Below are 22,955 nucleotides of genomic sequence, written 5' to 3' on the forward strand. Positions count from 1 at the left end.
AATATGATAGGGTTCCAAAGATTTACGCCAATCAGAATAATGTATTTTCTTTTAGTTTAGATCCTCTGTAATACCATAACTAGTCATGTATATCTCTGGAATCAGAATAGCTGCACGAGGTATGCGGAATTACGGAATGTTTTAAAGATATCTATATGCTATGTCTCTGGTATATATATCTTGGTTAGTATAGAAATTGTAAACATTTTTCGTCAATTATATTATCCAGTCTGATATAATTTCTATCTGTTAAAAATAAAATCTTATTGTTAATTTATATTGTTTTAGTTTCTTGGAGTAAATTAGCTAAAACCGAAATTATACCTTCTTTTAAGGTAAAAGATACAACAAAAAGTATGCTATCAAATTAGTTTAATGGCATCATTGTGTAATAAACCAAGACATTTTGTTTAATAAATACAAAGGAATATATATATATTTCCAATATTAAGGAGCGGGTCTTTCCTCGAGGGTCTTTCAGTTATCAAACCTTAATATCTTATTAAAAGAATAATAATTGATTGTCAAATATTTCAAATGGTATCATGGTGCAATAGTTCATATGCTAATATCATGAATATATGCATTCTCTGAGCAATTAGATAACATAACATGACAATGTTAAATTAAATATTGTTTATTGAATAAATGCACATTTATACCCCAATGGGGTTGAAGGCATATATAAATGAACACAATACATCATACAAAAAATAACAACAAAAGAACAAACATTATATACATATAAGTATCTATCATGCAGTTGTTGAGTCCACTCTCCTCAGTGACCATGACTTTTTAACAAATGGAGCCGTATACTGCATAATTGACGGACACGAAAGACATAAAACCAATTTATCCACATTATTATTAAACAATAACACGTTATACACAACATTCTTTCGTGGATGCTATTTTTAGGATAGTCTCTTGACATGAAATCATTAGTGGTAAGTAAATAAACCTATTGTTGATTTTACTAAAATATTCACACATCTGCAATTTAAATTATTTCTTTACTAAATTCTCTCGTATAACATTGTATTAATAAAACAACAACTCTATATAGATTTGGTTGTTAGCAGTAACTTTATTCTTTTTAGAATGAAAATGCATATAGAAATGGGAAAATGTCATCAAATATGCGTACACATTCATCAGTTTTGTTAATTCAAATTATTTTGAAGTGGTATATATGGACGTCATATAAAAACCAATTTCGTTTCATGTGTTTGAGCTTTTGATTTTTTCATTTGATAAGTGACCTTCCTTTTTTGAATATTACGTCGAGTTAAGTAGACATATTGATTTGTCACGTGGTTGTTTAAACATTTGCATTGTGTTAACAATGTAATTTGTAGCCTATTATGGCAGTATTTGTGTTTTTCCCCAGTTATATTCTTAATTTCAGCATTTTACTATGAACTTGTTTTCTTAAAATGTTCAAATGTTACATTACCAACACCAAGCATAGCATTTTGCTAAACCCGTAGGTAGGAACCGGTTTTGGTCTTGGTTTATGGTGAACGAGAAAAGCCTATTGATAAGTTCTGTGACAAGAACATATAATGGATATATGTCAAAACAGAGACATATAATATAATGCATTATATGTCTCTGACCAAGACAAGCAAGTTCATATTTTCTCTTTCAACTTATCTTTAATTCCCAGGCTTTTGCCTACATTTCAAATCTTCTAGTAGACTTTATCTTTTTTCTACAGTACTTATGATATAAAATTATGTTATGATTATAAGTGGTACTTAAAATATTATCAACTGAGACCTATAACTAGTGAACTTTCTACACCAAAGTGTTGACAAAAAACACATAACGCCAGATTAAATATCAACAACGAACACAAATTGAAAAAAATAGACAGCACTGATGGTCTGGGTTGGGGTCTTGACATTTTTCTATTCTTTTTTGTTACCCATAGTTCTCCATTCTTTATATTTTAGCACTCCATTACTCTTTGTCTTTTGGTTGTCATTATTTCTTTTGTCTTTATTTTTTAGCCTGTTTTGTCCTATTCTGTATATTTAGGCTGTTTTTCTATTTTCTTTATTTTTGGCCTATTATTCTCTTTTCTGTATTCTTTAGTCCATTATGCTCCATTCTGAAGATCAATCCGTATCCATAGTGTTTGTGGTAGTTTCTTTTATCTCGAACTGATAGCAGGATGTTTCTAAAAATATTTAAAAAATAAATACAAATTAATAGGATTGCCATCGTCAATGGTAATAATTGTGAGGTTAAACGCATTTATGTATTGACTGCTATGTTAGTCTTTGATACGTGATTTTTTATTAGTTGTTATTGGCTTCGAACTAGCTTTAAGGAACTGTTGTGATGGACTAAACACATTCCGTGCCAAGGCCGGTCTGTGTCTTTTTGGTAGTTCTTTTTCTGTTTGTAGCGATCTTATGAGTTAAGCCCTATTCAACGCATTTATATAGTGTATGTTATTATTTTACTGTTACATGTACGACACTGTGCCAAGTTTTTTTGTTGTTTTTTTTAGGGGGGGGGATAGAACGACCATAACTGTTTAAACCCGCTAAATTAGATATATGTCTACCGCAAGTAAGGAGCATCTTGTTCAGTGGTTGGCGCTGGTTCAAGTCTATCTTATTTGATTTTTTCGTAAATTGTTTCGTCCCCGAGGGTATCACCAGCCCAGTAGTCAACACTTCGGTGTTGACCTGAATATCACGAATGTGGTCATTTTCATAAATTTCCTGTTTACAAAACTTTAAATTTTCGAAAAACTAAGGATTTTCTTATCCCAGGCATAGATTACCTTAGCCGTATTTGGCATAACTTTTTGGAATTTTGGATCATCAATGCTCTTCAACTTTGTACCTGTTTGGCTTTATAAATATTTACACCACTGGATCGATGCCACTGCTGGTGGACGTTTCGTCCCCGAGGGTATCACCAGCCCAGTAGTCAACACTTCGGTGTTGACCTGAATATCAAGAATGTGGTCATTTTCATAAATTTCCTGTTTACAAAACTTTAAATTTTCGAAAAACTAAGGATTTTCTTATCCCAGGCATAGATTACCTTAGCCGTATTTGGCATGACTTTTTGGAATTTTGGATCATCAATGCTCTTCAACTTTGTACCTGTTTGGCTTTATAAATATTTTGATATGAGCGTCACTGATGAGTCTTATGTAGACGAAACGCACGTCTGGCGTACTAAATTATAATCCTGGTACCTTTGATAACTATTTACACCACTGGGTCGATGCCACTGCTGGTGGACGTTTCGTCCCCGAGGGTATCACCAGCCCAGTAGTCAACACTTCGGTGTTGACCTGAATATCAAGAATGTGGTCATTTTCATAAATTTCCTGTTTACAAAACTTTAAATTTTCGAAAAACTAAGGATTTTCTTATCCCAGGCATAGATTACCTTAGACGTATTTGACATAACTTTTTGGAATTTTGGATCATCAATGCTCTTCAACTTTGTACTTGTCTGGGTTTTTAAATATTTTGATATGAGCGTCACTGATGAGTCTTATGTAGACGAAACGCGCGTCTGGCGTACTAAATTATAATCCTGGTACCTTTGATAAATATTTGCTAAAAACAAGCCATTCGTTTTATAACCGACCATAACGTTTGTGTTTTCTCATTGTTGAAGACCAGGCAGTTGCCTATAATTGCTAGCACCCCCTCATTCAAATTTGTTTGATAGTGGTTTCATTGGCAATCATACCACATCTCCTTTTCTTTTGCTAGAGGAAGTACAAGTTCTCTGAATTATACGGAACAACAACAACAAAATACAATTGAGGAACACGAAGGGTACCTATAGCAATGAATATTACTGTAAAGGGATACAACCGAACACAGTATAAAACAGTTAAAACGTCCTTTAGAATTTCGAGCATAACATCATTGTTTTTTGTTATAACAAGTTTTAGGTTGTATAAATATATCTTATTGTCATGTTGTGTCCAAAAACTACACGTTTTTATCTTGGATTGACTTTTTTGGTCATTGAAATCATTTTTTTTTTGTCTGTAAGTCAAATAATTTCTCATCAATCTCTGCATTTCAGGTTTCCAGATAGCTACAAGGTGATTTTCAGAATCATCTTACTTGAATAATCAGTTTCACAACACTGGTACTTTTGATAACTATTTTGTAGATATTTGGCAACGATAGATAATTTTGTTGAAACAATTTCATATTGGGTGGGTTCACTTGAGTATAGGGATCGACTATACAAATTTGTTATTCATAGCTGGTCATTAGAACAACTTTTGAAAAGACTGTTATAAATAGATTTTTTGACTTTGACAACGCCGTAAAATGACTATGGATTCCAATCTTTGTTTTTCACAACCCCTGAAAGTGTTGGGACAGACATAAATTGACAGTTACAACCGAAATAAGACAACTGTCACAACCCTTACAGTTATAATCAGTATAAATTAACAGTAACAACCGGAATAAGGCAACTGTCACAACCCTGAAAGTTATAATCAGTTGATTAGACAGTCATTTTCAGTTTTCCACAGACTAAGACAGTCGTACAATGACTGTTACTTGTATGGACAGTTGTATTTTCGTCCAGTAGTGAACATACCCGGCCACGCCCACTTGTATTTTTGTCCATCTGATGAGTTAAGCCTTTTTCAACTGATTTTTATAGTTCGTTCTTATGTTGTACTGTTATACCACTGTCTCGGGTTAGGGAGAGGGTTTGGATCCCGCTAATATGTTTAACCCCGCAACATTATGTATGTATGTGCCTGTCCTAAGTCAGAAGCCTGTAATTCAGTGGTTGTCGTTTGTTTATGTGTAACATATTTGTTTTTCGTTCATTTTTTGTACATTAATAAGGCTGTTAGTTTTCTCGTTTGAATTGTTTTACATTGTCATTTCGGGGCCTTTTATAGCTGACTATGCGGTATGCTCATTGTTGAAGGCCGTACGGTGACCTATAGTTGTTAATTTATGTGTCATTTTGGTCTCTTGTGGACAGTTGTATCATTGGCAATCATACCACATTTTTTTATATTCACATAGATTAGAAATTTCAACGAATTATGATTATCTAAGATTTTAATACTTAATACCTTTTGCGGGTTATTCAGTTATCGATCAGATTCCCTGAGTGTTCACTAGAATTTCACATCTGTAGCAACACACAATTCTGAAATATTTATGTACTTATGATGAAGGAAGTCACACATATTACAACATCTTCATCGTTGATTAAAAGTTACAATTTAATACATCGATTAAAGTTTGTTTTATAGAACAAATTAAGCAATTCTATGGAACGCCAACACTGTCTTATTATGCCTATTTTTCATTATATGTTGTGCATTTACCTTTATTTGATGTGCATTTACCTTTATATGATGTGCACTTGTCATCATATGATGTGCAAACACCTTTATATGATGTGCACATATCCTTATATGATGTACAAACATCATTATATGATGTGCAAACATCATTATATGATGTGCAAACATCATTATATGATGTGCAGACATACTTATGTGATGTGCAAATATACTTATATGTTGTGCAAATGTTCTTATATGACGTGCAAACATTCGTATATGATGTAAAAATATACTTATATTATGTTGAAAGATCCTTATATGATGTGCAAATATACGTATATGCTGTGCAAATATACGTATATGCTGTGCAAATATACTTATATGATGTGTACATATCATTATATGGTGTGCAGTTTCCTTTATATTATGTGCAAACATCTTTATATGATGTGTTTGTGTCATTATATTATGTGCTTGTAATCTTATATTATGTGGTTTTTATTTACTTCATTATATGATGTCGAAACGTCATTATATTATGTGCTTTCGTCGTCGTTATGGTCAATGAACATGATTACGATTAGAATGATAACTTCTACGTCATAACTGATTCCGATCTGCTTTTGTGGAATAACCGTTACTACTACTAGTAATTAGGATCAAATCTGTAGCTACCGTTTGGAAAATGGTTGAGACTTGAGATAAACCTTGGCATGTCAGTACCTCGTTTTAAGATGCAAAAAATAACATCTGATATTGTTGGAAAATTGTAAAAATATATATGAATTGCAAAGTTTTGTTTAAATCGACGGGTCTTTAATAATAAACATACGAAGTCTACAATACGGTTTAGGTTTTTAAATTTAATAAATAATACTTTTATGTCATGCCACGGATCGTTTTATCGAGGGAAGGCATTATATTTGTCAATTTCGGTATACCTAACGTTAGCATTTTTTCTATTAGAAATACTAAGTACACGAAGTTAAGTATTGTCAACATTGCCTTTCTGATCATTTTAGCTGTTCGAGTTTCTCTTTATATATTCTCAAGATAGACACAAACAATTGGGGGAAAATCCGACTCTGATAGAGTAATGGCTCATATAAGGAACCGGTCATTTGTAACCAAAAAAAAAAGAGGGGGATAGGAAGAAATAAAGGGGGCCTTTCATTTTATCATTTTTGGAATGGAAAAGTGGTATTCAATTTTATATAGTTAAAAATTTGCCGCGGTATAATGTTATGGCGAATTCTTCGTCAACCGTAGGCATCAATCTTTACGCCTCGTTTCGCTCATCTGAATTGTTAAAACCTGAAAAATTAGTTTCAACAATTTCTTCTAGCAAAGAATTTTTCATCTGATGCTTTTATTGAATGAAGGTGTGGTAATTATTAATGAAACCACAAACGGCAAATCCAAACTAAGTTCCCTGAAGTCGCAAACAGCTTTCATACTTCAGTATTTTGATTATAAATGTTCTTGTCTATACCTTGCAAGAAAAGGTTTCTCTATTATTAGTTATCAAGATAGTAGCAAATAAAACAATACATATCTGAAAAGCCAAAAGCGCCCAAAAAGAACCTTTACTATAGAGTATAATTCAGACACATTGCACTATTTGTTTTTTTTAAATCTATTATGTTTCCAGGATAAACGCAAAATATTAAAGGCCGCTGCCGTAAATCTTCACTTTGAAAAATTCAAAACATCACTCTTTATCTGTAAGAGAACAACAGGTATCAGTAAAAAATTAATAAATGCAGTGTTTTAAGTTCATTTAGACACCAGATTAAAAACGCTCAATTCTCTGCTTTTGTTGGATTGATACAAACCTTCAAAAATTTGAAGGCTGAAATTTCATTGGCTGATATAATATACACAAGGAAGGAAAATAAAATGACGTGTTGTAAGAACCTTGTATCCAAAGCTTAAACAGATGATCTGTACATTATATATTAATAAATAAATGTGTTAGACACCGACTCTAGTTTGAGGCAAGGAGCACGTGTATTTTCTTGTTCGAAATTAATAATAATAAAAAATAAAAATGTTTGTTTTTTTTTTAAATTTCATCATTGTTTTATTTTTTCTTCATTTTAAATGGAAACAAACTATTTCGCTTCCCATCTGAAAAACATAAAATGTCTTTCAAGAAATTTAGATTCAAACATTTACAAAACAACTTGCCCCCACCCCCGCTCACATGATAAAAATATAAATGGTCGTACCCTGTTTAATTGAGTCTAGAGGTGTATACTAGTATATGAGCGGCTTCCCACGAAACCTTTTATATTGCGGGTTACTGCATGTCTAATGGTAATTTTGTCGTAGCATGTTCGCCTTGAGTAAGGGAGGTCGGGTCAAAACCAAAGACTTTAAAATTCATATTTACATGCTGCTTCCCGGCTAATTATATAAGCACGCGGGATTAAGGATTAAGAGCAAAAGCTGGTCGCCTCGGGTTCAGAAAAATGTGTCTGAGTAAGGTGATATAAATGTCTTCCTTCGGAATGCTACCTTTTTAACTAGCATGTTAAAAAAATCCGGCCCAGGGTGTCGGTCTAGTACAAAACTGTGTTAATATTCATATCACATTAACATGTTCTTGTACGAATATGCATATATCAATTTGCCGCTGGATGTCAAGAATCCACCCATAATCATCTATAGTTGAAACTGAAAAATATGCACAAAACCATGATAAAAAGCTGCACGTAAATATAATGCACTGAATTCAGGTTCATTGCATATCTCCTTTAATCCAATTCGGGTGAAAGTGATGGGCGCTAGGTGTTCGAGTGGTTACATTGTCATTTCGGGGCCTTTTATAGCTGAATATGTGGTATGGGATTTGATCATTGTTGAAGGCCGTACGGTGACCTATAATTGTCAATTTCTGTGTCATTTTGATCTATTGTGGAGAGTTGTCTTTTTAGCAGTCATGCCACATCTTCTTTTTTATAAGTAGTCGAACTGCTGTATCACTATCATGTACACACTTAGCCTGTACCAAGTCAGGAATATGACAGTTCTTGTCCATTCGTTTTTGATGCGTTTTGTTTTTTGATTTTGCCATGTGATTATGGACTTTCCAAATTGATTTTCCTCAGTTCAGTATTTTTGTGATTTTACTTTTTAGGTGTGCGATTTCAAATCCCGCACGTGACAGGTAAGCTCGATTCCAATCTTAATTGACTAGAATTGTCTGTTTTCCAAACGAAGGTCAGGGGGCACTTCTGCTTTCTCCACCAATATAAACTCACCGCCACGAAATAGCACGAAAGTGTTGAAAGTGGCGCTAAATAACAGTCAATCAATTATCCATACCGATATATTTATGGCCTCTAAATCTATATATTTAGTCTCACAAAGTCAATGTATGACATCAGTATACAGATATAAAAGTGATAACTATTTACAGTATATACAAAACAAGAGAGAGAGGTTTCAAAATTACTAAGTCAGCTGGAGGACAAACGCACGTGACTATATTTTTTTTATATAAACGAACAAGCTGAAGTTGACATTTTACAGAAATCTTTGGGATTAAATTTGGGATTAAATTTGGGATTAAACAGTTTTGAGATTAAACAGAAAAAACATCCTTCCTGTTTTCAAGTTTTCGTACATGGCTTAAAGCCTTATCGGATAAATGTTTTTTGTCATATTAAAATTTCCCGTTTTAGTAACAACACTTTCCAAATAGTTATATTATTTTATCATCTCAATGTTAGTATCATTGTAAGAAAATGGAAGATTTTTTGGCTTCCGTCCATAAAAAAAACCCACCAAGACTTTAATTTTGTCAACTTTCCTTTCAAGTTCCAAGCCTTACAATAATTAATGGAAAGCATTGAGGTGAGTCTGCAGGTCTTTGTGCTGTTCCATCCAACAACACCGTGTCATCTGCAAACAATATAACAAAACACTTAAGATATATTTCTAATTCTCTTTCAAGATCTTTTGGTATAGTTCTGTTAAGTCCTGCAATATTTCTAGTCACAAAGTAATTATTTTAGTCAATCAAAGTAAATAAAATAGGAAAGGTGATAAGTTTTCTCCTTGTCGAACACCATTGTCACAAGCAAGCAAAGTATTCCGAATTATATATAATAACTACCGTGTATCATCGGTACAGCGGATATAGCTTTATAGGTACTTCGAAGCGTGAAAAACTATATACCGTACATTCATTTAACTATGCACCGTACAGAAGGATTCATGTGGTCAGCTATACACAACGCTTCTTGTCGAAATAAAATATCGAAAAATAACATATGTTCAAAATATTTCAATGCCAATTTTTGAAACAGCTATACTTATTAAACACAAACAGTGGCCTTCTATCAGAAAAAGAGTTGCAATGAATATAGAATCATATCGGATGAGACGAACGCCAACTTCTTTGACAAGTATTTGCACATGTTTTTAGTAAGGGTTCTTGTTTTTGGGCAAATCACCAACCCACGACCAAATCATTTCTTAAAACAACAAATATGTTTAGATTGAAGTAAACATTGATATAATTTAAACAAAACAAAGATTTTCGTACCGTATCAGAAGAAAAATCTACCACGACCCCTTGGTTAGTACCTACATCCGCTATACCGATGATTCACGGAGATGCCAACGAATGGACAAGAGTTGAAACAAAGAGTGATGACATAGTAATGACAAAGTTAATTGCTTTTTATTCTATTTTTTTTAAAGAGACGAAAAAGAGGAACAAAATGCAAAAGACGGGCGTCACCCCATTCATCTCAGTTGGAAAATAAAAATATTAAATACCCTAAATTGGAAAAGTGTGGCAAAGTGTGATTTCAGTGGTTCTTTTCCCCCTTTTAACCGAATAACTGTATCGTCTACGTAAATTCCGATGCCATTACCGAAAAGGATCAAAATAAGTACCACAAAGGGAAAATCCGATCTAATCAGACGAAAAATGAAATCTAAAACACTTCATCAGGAATCAACCCCTTGTATCTCAGAAATCGTTGACGCTACTCCAAATCTGTTGACATACTAGTACTCATGTTTCAGAATTTTATTAGCAATTAAAAAAATCTCCATTAAAATAAGATGAAAATAAACAATCTGTATATGTCAATATGTGCTCATTATTGAAGACCGTATGGTGACCTATAGGTATTAATTTCTGTGTCATTTGGTCTGTTGTGGAGAGTTGTCTCATTAGCAAGGATACCACTTTTTCTTTTTCTATAATAACCCACATAGCCATTTCATATTTCGCGGGCACTACGTCGACTAAGCTTGCAGTCTTCGAAATTGGGTACTTTCTCACACAATTGGCGTTTTCTGTGGAAAAAAGATTGGTTCAAAGACAAATTAAAAGTTAAAAAAAAATACATGTAAACGTCATATCACAAATATTTCCGACTTGGTATGGTTTTAGAGGAGTTGCGGCTCAATGAAATCGGTCTCTTCCTTTAGTAGCATAGATTATATATGATATACTAGATTTAATATCATTGTACATATTCAATACTTCATTATACATCTTACCATTTACAGATTAATATTATTCAATAACATTTTATAAAACAAATCATCTCGCCATATTATGCATCAGTAGATAATTTTATAGCTATTGTTATGAAATATTTTTGAAACAGACTGGGATTTCAATGGTGTCTTTTACAATGAATAGAAATAAGCAGATGTGGTATGACAGCCACTGAGACAACTCTCCATCCAAGTCATAATTTGTAAGAGGAAACAATTAAAGGTCATTGTACGACCTTCAACACGGAGCCTATGCTTAAACCGAAAAGCAAGCTATAAAAGGCTCTTAAATTTGTTATAATATTCCATACCTGTCAACCTGTGACGATGAAAATGCAGGTCATGACCTGCATTGAAGAATCAAATCTCAGGTCATAACACGTACGAACTTTTTTGAGCTGAATTTCAGTATTTATGGTACATTTTCTTATAATGTATATCAAAGATACCAAAACATCAACAGTGGCGGATCCAGAACTTTTCCTAAGGGGGTGGGGGAGGGGCCTCTAACTGACCTAAGAGGGGGCCCGCTCCAGTCATGCTTCAATGGTTCTTTATATAATCAACCAAATTTTTCCCACGAAAAGGGGGCCCGGGCCCCCAGCCCCCTCCCCCCTGGATCCGCCTATGGTCAATGCATGTTCACTTGGTTAAGTCATTTTAAATCCTATTAATTATTATTTCATTGCACTTTTATGGATTTTTATAAATTTGTGTAACACAGTCTTATGTTCTTTACTTTTTTTTAATAAAAGAATTTATTTTTGAAATGTAATATTTAGATGTTTACTTTTTGTCAATACAAGAAATTATTTTTTTGTTTGAGATACTGGCTATGTAGCCTTTAAACTTACTTTCATACCTATATATGGAAGTGATTAACGACCTTGACTGGCTTTTTAGCCCTCGCACGGTCGGTAGTTTTTCATACATGTATATGGAAGTGTTTAACGACCTTTTTGACTGGCTTTTCAGCCCTCGCACGGTCGGCTCGGTTCCCGAAGACGATTGGTGAGCATTTGAATATTTTGTGCCGTGGGTCAGCAACGGGTAGCAAAGGACGCCAAATGGAGGCCGCCATCTTGGTTTTGGTGAGTTGATTTTTCTTTTGTTGACTATTTTGTTGTTTTGTTACTTCACAACGGTTGCTTTCAGGGCCAGTTTGGTCAGCTTGGCAGCCCGCTAACCTCGATGATGGAGTACTGGTAGATGATCTCGGACGTAGTACTATAGATGACAGGAAGCGTTATCAGGACCAAAGCCGTTAGGCAGTGAAATGAAGGTCGTATCACCCAACACCTAGGATACAGCTCTCGGACGTTAATCGGCATAACACTCCCCATGATACAATGGTTTTGGAGTGCATGTTAACGCGGATACGCCACTACTGCGTCTCTCTGTACGGCATGGATTGGTTTCTGTCATATAAAGTAATAAGTCGTTGAACATCTAACTGTAAACCCTCATTGAAGATAGCGGGTAAAGGAGAGCTGGCCCAGCACGTCCGTTCAGACTGAGACGTGACTGATGATGGATTGTTTCATACATGCTGATAGTAAATTCAAATACATATTGAAAAATAACTTTACATTATTTTTATACCTTTATACAATTTAAAAAAAAATAAAAAAATTGAAAATTATTTTTTACATTTATACTTCCTTTAACTGTATTACTATATTTTATCATAGTCTAATTTACTATCAGCAACTGTATTACTATATTTTATCATAGTCTAGTCATACATGCATGATGACAAATGGAAGTTTTTAACGACCTTGACTGGCTATACAGCCCTTGCACGGTCGGCCCTGGCTTGCGCCTTTTTGGGCATTAAATAATTTATATTTTACCATATGGTAATTTAAATAATTTAGAATGGTAAGAAAGTTTAATAAAAACAAAAATTTAAAAAGCAAAAATTTGTATAAATAAATGAATAAAAAAAGTAAAAAAATTAAGATTAAGTAATTAATAAAATAATTAAAAATAATAAAAGACTATAAAAATAAATATAATAAAATAATATAGAAATAATTTTGTATAGAAATAAAAATAAAATAAAACACAATAAATAAATAATTATTAAACACGGAGCCACCGGAAGTAGGAACAGGAGGAAAGCTTGGCCAAGCAAACAGCAGTGAACGGCAGCAACGTTGTCCTGTGTCATACATGCTGATAGTAAATTTATACTTCCTTTAACTGTATTACTATATTTTATCATAGTCTAATTTTTTCAATTATTTTGTTTAAATTGTAATATGAGGCAGGAATAACCTGTGAATGGGGACGAAGTCTGTATGTATTTCAATCATGTTGATAACAGAAACCGAGATACCGTACGTAACGTTCCCGATTTTGGTTCTGTTGTTAGGGAATTAGCTGTGATGTTCTTTTAGTTATGACGTCATATTCGATGTAAACAAAACAAACGCTTTAATCAGGTAAGGTTTTTTTTCATATCAAACAATTATTAAATTGAATTTGTATTGAGATCCAATCTTGTATTTTACTAGACTGATAAATATATTTTTTTTCAGTCTCATGCAAACAAGACAGATATCTGCGCAAATGCGGGGAAACCCGGAACAGGAAGTAGATCTGAAAAAAAAAGTTAACGATTTTGAGTTCATTAGTACAATGAAAAATTCGGGAAATTTTCCCGATTTTTTTTTTTTTTTTTTTTTTTTATTGATTTTTCTACCGTAATTGGGGACTTCGTCCCCATAATATGTGGCAGGCATAACCTGTAAATGGGGACGAAGTCTGTATGAATTATTTTTTTGTAACTTACTGTATTTGTTAAAAAAAAAAAGAAACGGAAATACCGTAACGTTTCCGATGTTGGTTCTGTTGTAAGGGATTTTAGTTGTGACGTTATTTAAGTTATGACGTCATATGCAATGTAAACAAAGAAACGCTATCATCAGGTAACGTTTTTTCATATCAAGGAATTATTAAAAATAAAATTGGTATTGCGTTCCTTCCTATTTATACTAGACTGATAAATATCTATTTTACTCAAAGATTCATACAAACGAGACCGGAAAAAGGAAGTACATTGTAGATTTCTGCGCAGGTCCGGGATTTCAAAACATGACATAAAAAAAATTGAACGATTTTGAATTCATTAGTACAATGAAAAATTCGGGAAATTTTCCCGAATTTTTTTTTTTTATTGAATTTTCTATTGTTATTGGGGACTACGTCCCCATATAAAGAATAAAAAAAATGAAAAGTTATTTTTCAATATGTATTTGAATTTTATATTTTTATAATTTTACCTTTTTCACCCATAAAACGTAAATACAAGGAATAATTTTGAATGGTGACAAATAAGGGGAAGTAACTGTCTAGTTGAAATATGTTTGTAAACGAATACTGAATAGTGCAATTTATTTACGACCTAAAGCTAAGGTAATTGGTGTTAATTAACAGTGTGTTTGACATCAAAGCTGTCGAGTCATGCACTTAATGGGGCACTTATTAATTTGACAGTTTAAATAGATGATCTTCCTGTTCATGGAAGAATTACGACTTTGCCGGTATTTCAAAGAAATATTACTTATGAAACCAATCCCAAGGCTAAGAAATACGGGTGAAATCGGGTCATTTTCGGAATTCCCGGGTTATTTCAAGGTTATTCCTCAGAATAGTCAAAATCTCGGGTGACACCCGCAGAATACGGGTCAGTTAACAGGTATGATATTCTCCACAGCCGGGAATTTGTTCAATCTAGCTCCTACACTGTCAACATATAAACTGATCTTAATCTTCAACCGAAATTTTTGAAACGTTGATTTTTTTTAAATTGCTTTGTCTCATTTTCCCTATAAACTGCACTTTCGCTAGCGATAGACACATATTTAAGCCGGGTTAATAGTTTGCAGAAGCAAATCGGAATCAGTTATGACGTAGACAGTAATCATTCTAATCGTAATCATGTTCATTGACCATAACGACGATGAAAGCACATCATATAATGACGTTTCGACATCATATAATGAAGTTAACCTAACCACATAATATAAGATTACAAGCACATAATATAATGACACAACCACATCATATAAAGATGTTTGCACGTAATATAAGGATATGTACACACCATGTAAATATATTTGCACAGCAAATAAGTATATTTGCACAGCATATAAGTATATGTGCACAGCATATAAGGATCTTTCAACATAATATAAGTACATTTGCACATCATATAAGAATGTTTGCACATCATATAAGTATATTTGCACATCATATAAGTATATTTGCATATCATATAAGTATATATTCACATCATATAAGTATGTTTGCACATAATATAGTGATGTTTGCACATCATATAAGGATATTTGCACATCATATAAGGAGATTTGCACATCATATAAGGAGATTTGCACATCATATACAGGTGTTTGCACATATAATGACAAGTTCACATCATATAAAGATAAAAGCACAGCATATAAAGGTAAATGCACATCATATAAAGGTAAATGCACATCATATGAAGGTAAATGCACATCATATAATGAAAATGGTCATAACAAGACAGTGTTGGCGTTCCATACAATTCACGTTTGCCCGTGTCCTGGTATATTCTCCAACAGAATTCCTGATGATATATAATCATGGTTAAATTAGTAGTCAGCACTTCTGTGTTGAATTGAGTTATCATTGATATGTTCATAATTATAAATTAACTGTTAACAAAACTTAGAATTGTTTTAAAAACTAAGGCTTTTCTACCTTAGAAATAGATTACCTTAGCTGTATTTGGCAAAACTTTTAGGAATTTTTGGTCCTCAATGCTCTTTAACTTCGTACTCTATTTGGCCTTTTAAACATTTTTGATTCGAGCGTCACTGATGAGTCTTTTATAGACGAAACGCGCGTCTGGTGTAAATATAAAATTTCAATCCTGGTATCTATGATGAGTTTATTTAATAAGATGTGGCTCCAAATAAGATTTACGCTAATCCAAATAAGATTTACGCTAATCCAAATAAGATTTACGCTAATCAGAATCAAGTATTGTTCATTTGCTTTTAGTTTAGATCCTGAGTAATGTCATGACTAGTCGGTGATATTTGTTCGGAACCATGATATATGCACGAGGTACTCGGAATAGTTTATTTTTAATAAATCTATTGTCAAAACTTTTAGGAATTTTGGTCCTCAATGCTCTTCAACTTCCTACTTTATTTGGCCATTTCAACTTTCGAGCGTCACTGATTAGTCTTTTGTAGAGAGTCTTTTGTAGACGAAACGCGCGTCTGGCGTAAATACAAAAATTGATCCTTGTATCTATGATGAGTTTATCTATATGTAGGGACATGTAAACAATGTCTCTGGTATATGTCAGTGGATCATTATACAAATTGTAAATATTTTCGTCAACTATTTTATACCGTCAGTTGACATTTTTGTCGGTTGAAAATACATTTTTTTGTCGTTACAATAAGTGTTTTTAGTTTCCTGAATGAAAATAACTAAAACCGAAGGTTAATGAAAAAGGATATATTCAAATATTTAGGATCCGGTATTTTAGCTATTAAAACTTATGTTAGGGAAAAGCATGATGAATAAATAATTAGTTTTTATCACATTAACTGTTAAACGTTTTAATTTACTAGTTATACATAACATTATTTCGTGGATGATATTTTTTGGTGAGTCTCTATGTCTAATAGCTGATTGTGACCGTGCGAATACAGTATGCATAAGTAGTAAGTTACTATACATATTAATCTTGTACAACTTTACTAAGGAAATTCAAAGTTTATTGTTTTCTTCTTGTATTAATAGTCTTTAAAGGCCTCATGAAGATTAGCATGTTATTCTTAATTGAGTGTTCCGTCGTTAAAGAAAGAATTAAATATATCATGATATTATTGATTCTCCTCTGTCCTTGTTATTTTCTGCATGAACAAATTCACCTTTACATAATTTAAATTGTGTTTTATCATGATAAAAACTAAAACATAAGTGCCTATACAATATATTTGATTGTGGATTAATTAGTATAATTATTCACAAATAAAATTATTAATTGCCTATAACATGTTTGTAAGCGTTCCTACATCCCCCTGACCTAGAACAGTTGTGTAACAGCACAACATATAGGATCCCAACTTTAAAAATCAATGTTCCCTTTCTAATTCAAATACTTTTCAATAATTTCCAAATAACTCCACCCCTTTGTGTGTGTCCTCTTTTTGCCAAGGCTCTTACATTTTCTTCTGAGAAACTTTTTTTGATTTCGAAAATTTTAATGAAGAATTGTCTTTAATAATGAATTATAAAACATCTTTTTTAAGGTATAAAGAAATGTTTCTCCAGTGTGTGTTCAACAAACAGCGGTGACATCTCATACAAATAAAATCAAATAACAAAGAGGAATGGCTTCTGCTACAGTTCACGCTAATAGAAAAACAAATTATGCTAGAATCGGCCAAGCTGCTCAAAATGAACTTCCAAATATTTTACGCGAGCTTCTCCTTATCAAAGAACCTCCAAATTTATTGCAAAGCCACGTGATGCAAAACAATGATCTCCAAAGAAGATTAAGAGATGGAGATAAGTTAAAAATACAGCAGGTTGCCAATAATAATGGATATAACGGGTTTGATATACCTTTAATGTACACATTGATCCGAAATTTGAAATTAGTTCCTCCACCAACACAAGGATGGGACAAGAATGATCCTACTCCGGTTGAATTGACAGTTGGTGATGACGTAGAACGCATAAGACGATTACGAAATGAAGTATTACATCGCGGGGATGCAGACGTACATAAAGACGCATTATCAGTTTATATGTGCACATTTAAGGAAATAGCTGGTAGACTTGAGATATATCTCGGTAAACGGAAAGATGAGTTTGTATCACAGATAGAGAGTCTAGAAACGTGTTGTATGGATATTGAAACAGAACGAACGTACCTTGATAACTTGAAGGAATTAATAAGTAAAGAAGTTCAACTGAAAGGAGAAGTAGATGATGTGCAGAACGATATTCGCAATCTGCGAAGAGATTTTGAAGTTGAAATATGTAAGTGTTGAGAACATTTCATTTTTTTAGCTCACCTGGCCCGAAGGGCCAAGTGAGCTTTTCCCATCACTTTGCGTCCGGCGTCCGTCGTCCGTAGTCGGCCTGCGTCCGTCGTCGTTAACTTTTACAAAAATCTTCTCCTCTGAAACTACTGGGCCAAATTAAACCAAACTTGGCCACAATCATCATTGGGGTATCTAGTTTTAAAAATGTGTCCGGTGACTCGGCCTACCAACCAAGATGGTTGACACGGCTAAAAATAGAACATAGGGGTAAAATGCCGTTTTTGGGTTATAACTCAAAAACCAAAGCATTTAGAACAAAACTGACATGGTGTAAAATTGTTAATCAGGTCAAGATCTATCTGCCCTGAAATTTACAGACCAATCGAACAACCCTTTGTTGGGTTGCTGCCCCTGAATTGAGAATTTTAATGACATTTTGCTGTTTTTGGTTATTATCTTGAATATTATTATAGATAGAGATAAACTGCAAACAGCAATAATGTACAGCAAAGTAAGACCTAAAAAGAAGTCAACATGACCAAAATGGTCAATTGACCCGCTAAGGAGTTATTGCCCTTTAAATAGTCATTTTTTAACAATTTTCACAAAATTTGTAAAATTTTACTAACATTTTCCACTGTAACTACTGGGCCAAGTTCATTATAGATAGAGATAATTGTAAGCAGCAAGAATGTTCAGTAAAGTAAGATCTACAAACACATCACCATCACCAAACCACAATTTTGTCTTGAATCCATCTGTGTCTTTTGTTTAATATTCACATAGACCAAGGTGAGCGACACAGTCTCTTTAGAGCCTCTAGTTTTGTTTAATAATAGAATTGAGAATAGAAATGGGAAATGTGCCAAAGAGACAACAACCCGACCAAAGAGTAGACAACATGTTTTGGCAATGCTTTCTACGCTTTAGACCACCTTGAATTTAATCCTGTTCTATATGGATTTTAGATTTATATTGAAAATTGCATTATGTCATCTCTCCCCAACTATGAAGTAAATAGTGAAATGCAAAACTATCAATCAAAATAATAAGACGAATTTTAATCATTGATAATTTAATAAAAAGAGACAAATATAAACACCAATACAATTTTAGTATTACTGACTGTGTATCATTTATTTATTTATGTATCTTATTTGTTTGTTTGTTTGCTCATTTTCGTATTGATTTATTTAAAGTTGGGTAAACATATGCTCAAATCACTAGCTCTGATTATTGTTTAATTAAATACATAAAAACAAGGATATTTACTGGTTGAAATAGTTATCAAAGGTACCAGAGTTACAATTTAGTACGCCATACGCGTGCTTCGACTTCACAAGACTCATAAGTGACGCTCAGATCAAACTAGTTGTAAAGCCAAACAAGTGCAAAGTTGAAGAGGAAAGAGGACCGAAAATTCCCAAAAGTTGTGCCAAATACGGCTAAGGTAATCTATGCCTGGGATAAGAAAGTCATTAGTTTTTCGAAAAGTTTTGGTAAACAGGAAATTTATAAAAAAATAATGATGACCATAGAATTGATATTCATTTCAACACCGTCGTGCTGACAACTTGGCTGGTGCAATTAAGCAACTAACTTTAATAAAATCTTCTTTATTTTTAACAATGCTGTATATGTAGCTTTTGTTGTTCTTCATTTTGCCGATATTATTACAATACTACAGTACTATATACTAGAAACTACTCGCAAATATCCCTCTATATTATGCTATTATATTGGTTAAGGTTTGGTTAAGGTTGTCACCAATCATTGTTACAAGCAGATGTTATAGTCTTGCTTTTTATCACTGTTTCTACATTAAGAATGCAAATTCTATTCGTCATTTGTTGTTTTAGTGGGCAAAAAGAAACTGAAGAAGAAAAGTTACATACGAAGGGAAACAATTAAATGGAAACAAGGAAGCTTTTTTGGAATCGGAGGCGACAAATCTCAATGTTATCAACTATACAACTATGAAATGCACTCTGGAGAAATGGTTCCAGTATATATTCAGAATGGTTATGATATCCCAGAGACTTTAAACATTGATGATGGCAAGCTTCAATTTGGCATTAACAAGGGGATCTTATTCATTGTTTATCATGACAAAAATTTGACACCTTACCAGCACAGGTTTATACAGAATGAGAATCAGAAAAAAGCTTATGCTACAAACGAATCCTTAAAAGCTCTGACAAGTGGTAAAATAGATTTTTCCTGGATAGTAGGGGACTATTTGCGTGATTTCAAAAATTTCTTTATTTAATTACACTTATTCGTTTGCACTTTTACTAATTTCGATTTCGATAAAAATCGCGAAACCATAACAGAATGAGTTGATGATAACATATGCATCTGCATGGAAATTCAAAATTACCAGTCCTATTAAGTGTGTATATGATCTTCAATATGTTTATGTTTTTGAGTAGTAATACTTAATTGAAAGAGAGGTGGAAGTACCGAAGGAATAATCCATTTCATAAGTCAAAAATAAATGGACAACGCCATGCCAATATATGGATATCATTTTGTTTTGGAATTTAGGAAACACATGATATAATAAGATCGATACTTAATAATACTTCTGACAAAATTCTAAATTTATCGAAGAAAAAATAGTAAAAATCAGGTGAATTTCATATGACTAAAAAATACCTCAAAGAATTTCACATGGCCAACATCTACTTGGACCCCTAGATTCCTAGCATACTAGAATATTTTTTTTATTATAAAATACTAGGTACTTTGTATACCTAAATCAGTCTCACTTTATATTTCGTTACCTTATTCACATCACCAGCTATGTTATAATTTAATAGTGATATATATTTTTTATGTATGTATAGTTGTTTTTTTCTAAATCTATATCTGCATTTATGTTCCTCATATATTGTTACTTGTACAAATATAATCCCACAGAAAACAATCATTGTGACCTGTAATGAATGCTGTTAGTAAGACATATACTAGTAATACAGATACACGATGAGAAAAAAACACGCCCCAATTTAGTTTGACGCTTATCTAAGTAGAAATTTAAAAAAAATGTATTGTTTCAAACACTTCTCTCATAATACTGCAGACAGTGATACGTCTTTAAGAATTAGGGTACCGTACTCTTATTGACTATCATGTATAGGTATAAGAATATCCATGTATAGTTCTTTCTTCTAAAATACGACAAAAAAAAGTTTTAGAATAATAGGAACTATTTATCCACCACATTTTAAATGTTCACTCATTAAATGTAATTCGTCAAGTGACTGATAATTTTTCATTTTCCCTTTAGTTTCTGAAATTTTTCCCGACGTTGCAAATTGGTGACATTGATCCATGTGTAAATCTCATGTTCTGTTGCTTTAAGTTAAGATCCTTTGTAGCATGTAAACAGTGAAATAGTGACACGGAATAAGGATGCTTTGATTTGAAGTGATGTACAAGCATCAAATTCAATATAAAAAGGGTATCACATTTTTTATCAATTTTGTATTATCTAGTATTATGTCATAAATAATGGTGTGATGTGAAAAAATAATAATAATGATGAAATACTATTTATTTTTCCGGCTAAAAACAATTAAATATTAACTTTTTAAGGCAGTTTTCAAAAATTAATTTATTCCATAATTTTCTAAATAAGAAAATGACAGTACCAAGTCAGGAATATGACAGTTGTTTTTCTATTTTTCCTGTTTGACCTTATCACTTTTCAATTTGATAAAGGACTTTCCGTTAAGTTCAGTTTTATTGTCATTTATACTTTTAACATGTTTAAATGGTGTCAGTCAGAGGTAATCATTGGTAATTATCGGGCTCTGTTGCATTTTGTTTACATCCAGTTTAATATTATAAACAGTGAGATATGGGCATGAAATAATAAAATTGAGAATGGAAATGGGGAATGTGTCAAAGAGACAACAACCCGACCAAAAAATAAAAAAACAACAGCAGAAGGTCACCAACAGGTCTTCAATGTAGCGAGAAATTCCCGCACCCGGAGGCGTCCTTCAGCTGGCCCCTAAACAAATATATACTAGTTCAGTGATAATGAACGCCAGGGCATTTACACGAGACACATGACATGTTAAGGGATGTATAAGCATCTGGATGAATTAAAAAAAAATATAGGTATTAATATTTTTTGTCAAGTATGTTATTAAGTACCATATACCATTTTTTTTTCCAGTGGAAAACAATTAAAAAATTGAAATCGAACTTTTAAAGGAGTTTTCATAAATTATTTTAGATGCATAAACTGGTGTGCAATCATGAGAACGGTAATATGTTTGGTACTACATGACACCCATTAGATCATAAGTTTTATACTTATTTGTAAAAATAAATGAGACACGCCGTTAAGACAGTAACCCAACGAAACAAATAAATCAAAAATCTGGATGGCGACATACAGTCTTTAACAAAAGACCGTTGACCATTTATACAGTAATCCAAGTCCTCATGATTTGTTGTAAAAAATAATTAAAAAACTTATCCGAGAACTGCCATCAACCTCAATTTATCCAAACAGGAACATATATATTAATAGTAATATATATATATATTAGATATACTGTTCCCAGGATATACTGTTCCCAGATCCAAATAAATAAACATCCGAACACATCATGTTATCACACAAGACAACCGCTGACTTGGTTCATTACAGGTCGTTGGTATAAGGTACATTAAACTATTTTGTTTCATGTTTCAGCTCTGCTCATTTAATCAGTTCAGAAATAAAAGATACACCACGAACATACCATACATTTAGTACCGAAAAAAGAACTAAAACCTTGAAAAAAACACGATATAAAGGAAAGCAAAATTACATACAAACGTTCAAATAAATCAATCAAAGTCACCTACAATTTGAGTTGAATGATACATACCTCTTGTTAGCGTTTCTAGTTCTTCTATTTTGAGCTTACCTTCACTGAATATATGTGTGAAGTTTGTACAGTCTATAATAAGGACTGTGATTTTATGTCTATCTATAAAGGTATCTTTCCATTTGGTTATATAAGTTTTGATTGGCGTAAAAG

At 32.7% G+C, this 22,955-nt stretch overlaps 1 protein-coding gene across 7 annotated transcripts; it reads left to right on the plus strand.

Moving 5' to 3' along the window:
- The first annotated feature begins 869 nt into the window (after window positions 1–869).
- LOC134697173 (uncharacterized) lies at window positions 870–21,172 on the plus strand. 7 transcript variants are annotated; one of them, XM_063559255.1, is made up of 3 exons: window positions 870–950; window positions 17,170–17,905; window positions 19,770–21,172. In XM_063559255.1, the coding sequence occupies exons 2-3, from the start codon at window positions 17,251–17,253 to the stop codon at window positions 20,177–20,179; spliced, it is 1,065 nt and encodes a 354-aa protein (XP_063415325.1). In that variant the 5' UTR covers window positions 870–950; window positions 17,170–17,250; the 3' UTR covers window positions 20,180–21,172. The 7 variants fall into 7 exon arrangements, with proteins under 7 accessions (XP_063415325.1, XP_063415327.1, XP_063415326.1 ...); XM_063559257.1 differs by lacking the exon at window positions 870–950 and adding an exon at window positions 11,821–11,937; XM_063559256.1 differs by lacking the exon at window positions 870–950 and adding an exon at window positions 12,955–13,053.
- The last annotated feature ends 1,783 nt before the right edge of the window (window positions 21,173–22,955 follow it).

The sequence above is a fragment of the Mytilus trossulus genome, chromosome 14 (genome assembly GCF_036588685.1).
Source record: "Mytilus trossulus isolate FHL-02 chromosome 14, PNRI_Mtr1.1.1.hap1, whole genome shotgun sequence".
Classification (NCBI taxonomy): domain Eukaryota; kingdom Metazoa; phylum Mollusca; class Bivalvia; order Mytilida; family Mytilidae; genus Mytilus; species Mytilus trossulus.

Excerpts from the sequence above, each read along its gene's own strand:
- LOC134697173 (XM_063559255.1), top strand. The coding sequence starts at position 17,251 with ATGGCTTCTGCTACAGTTCACGCTAATAGAAAAACAAATTATGCTAGA. Across the intron at positions 17,906-19,769 it reads AGATTTTGAAGTTGAAATAT|TGGGCAAAAAGAAACTGAAG; the intron begins GTAAGTGTTGAG and ends TTGTTGTTTTAG.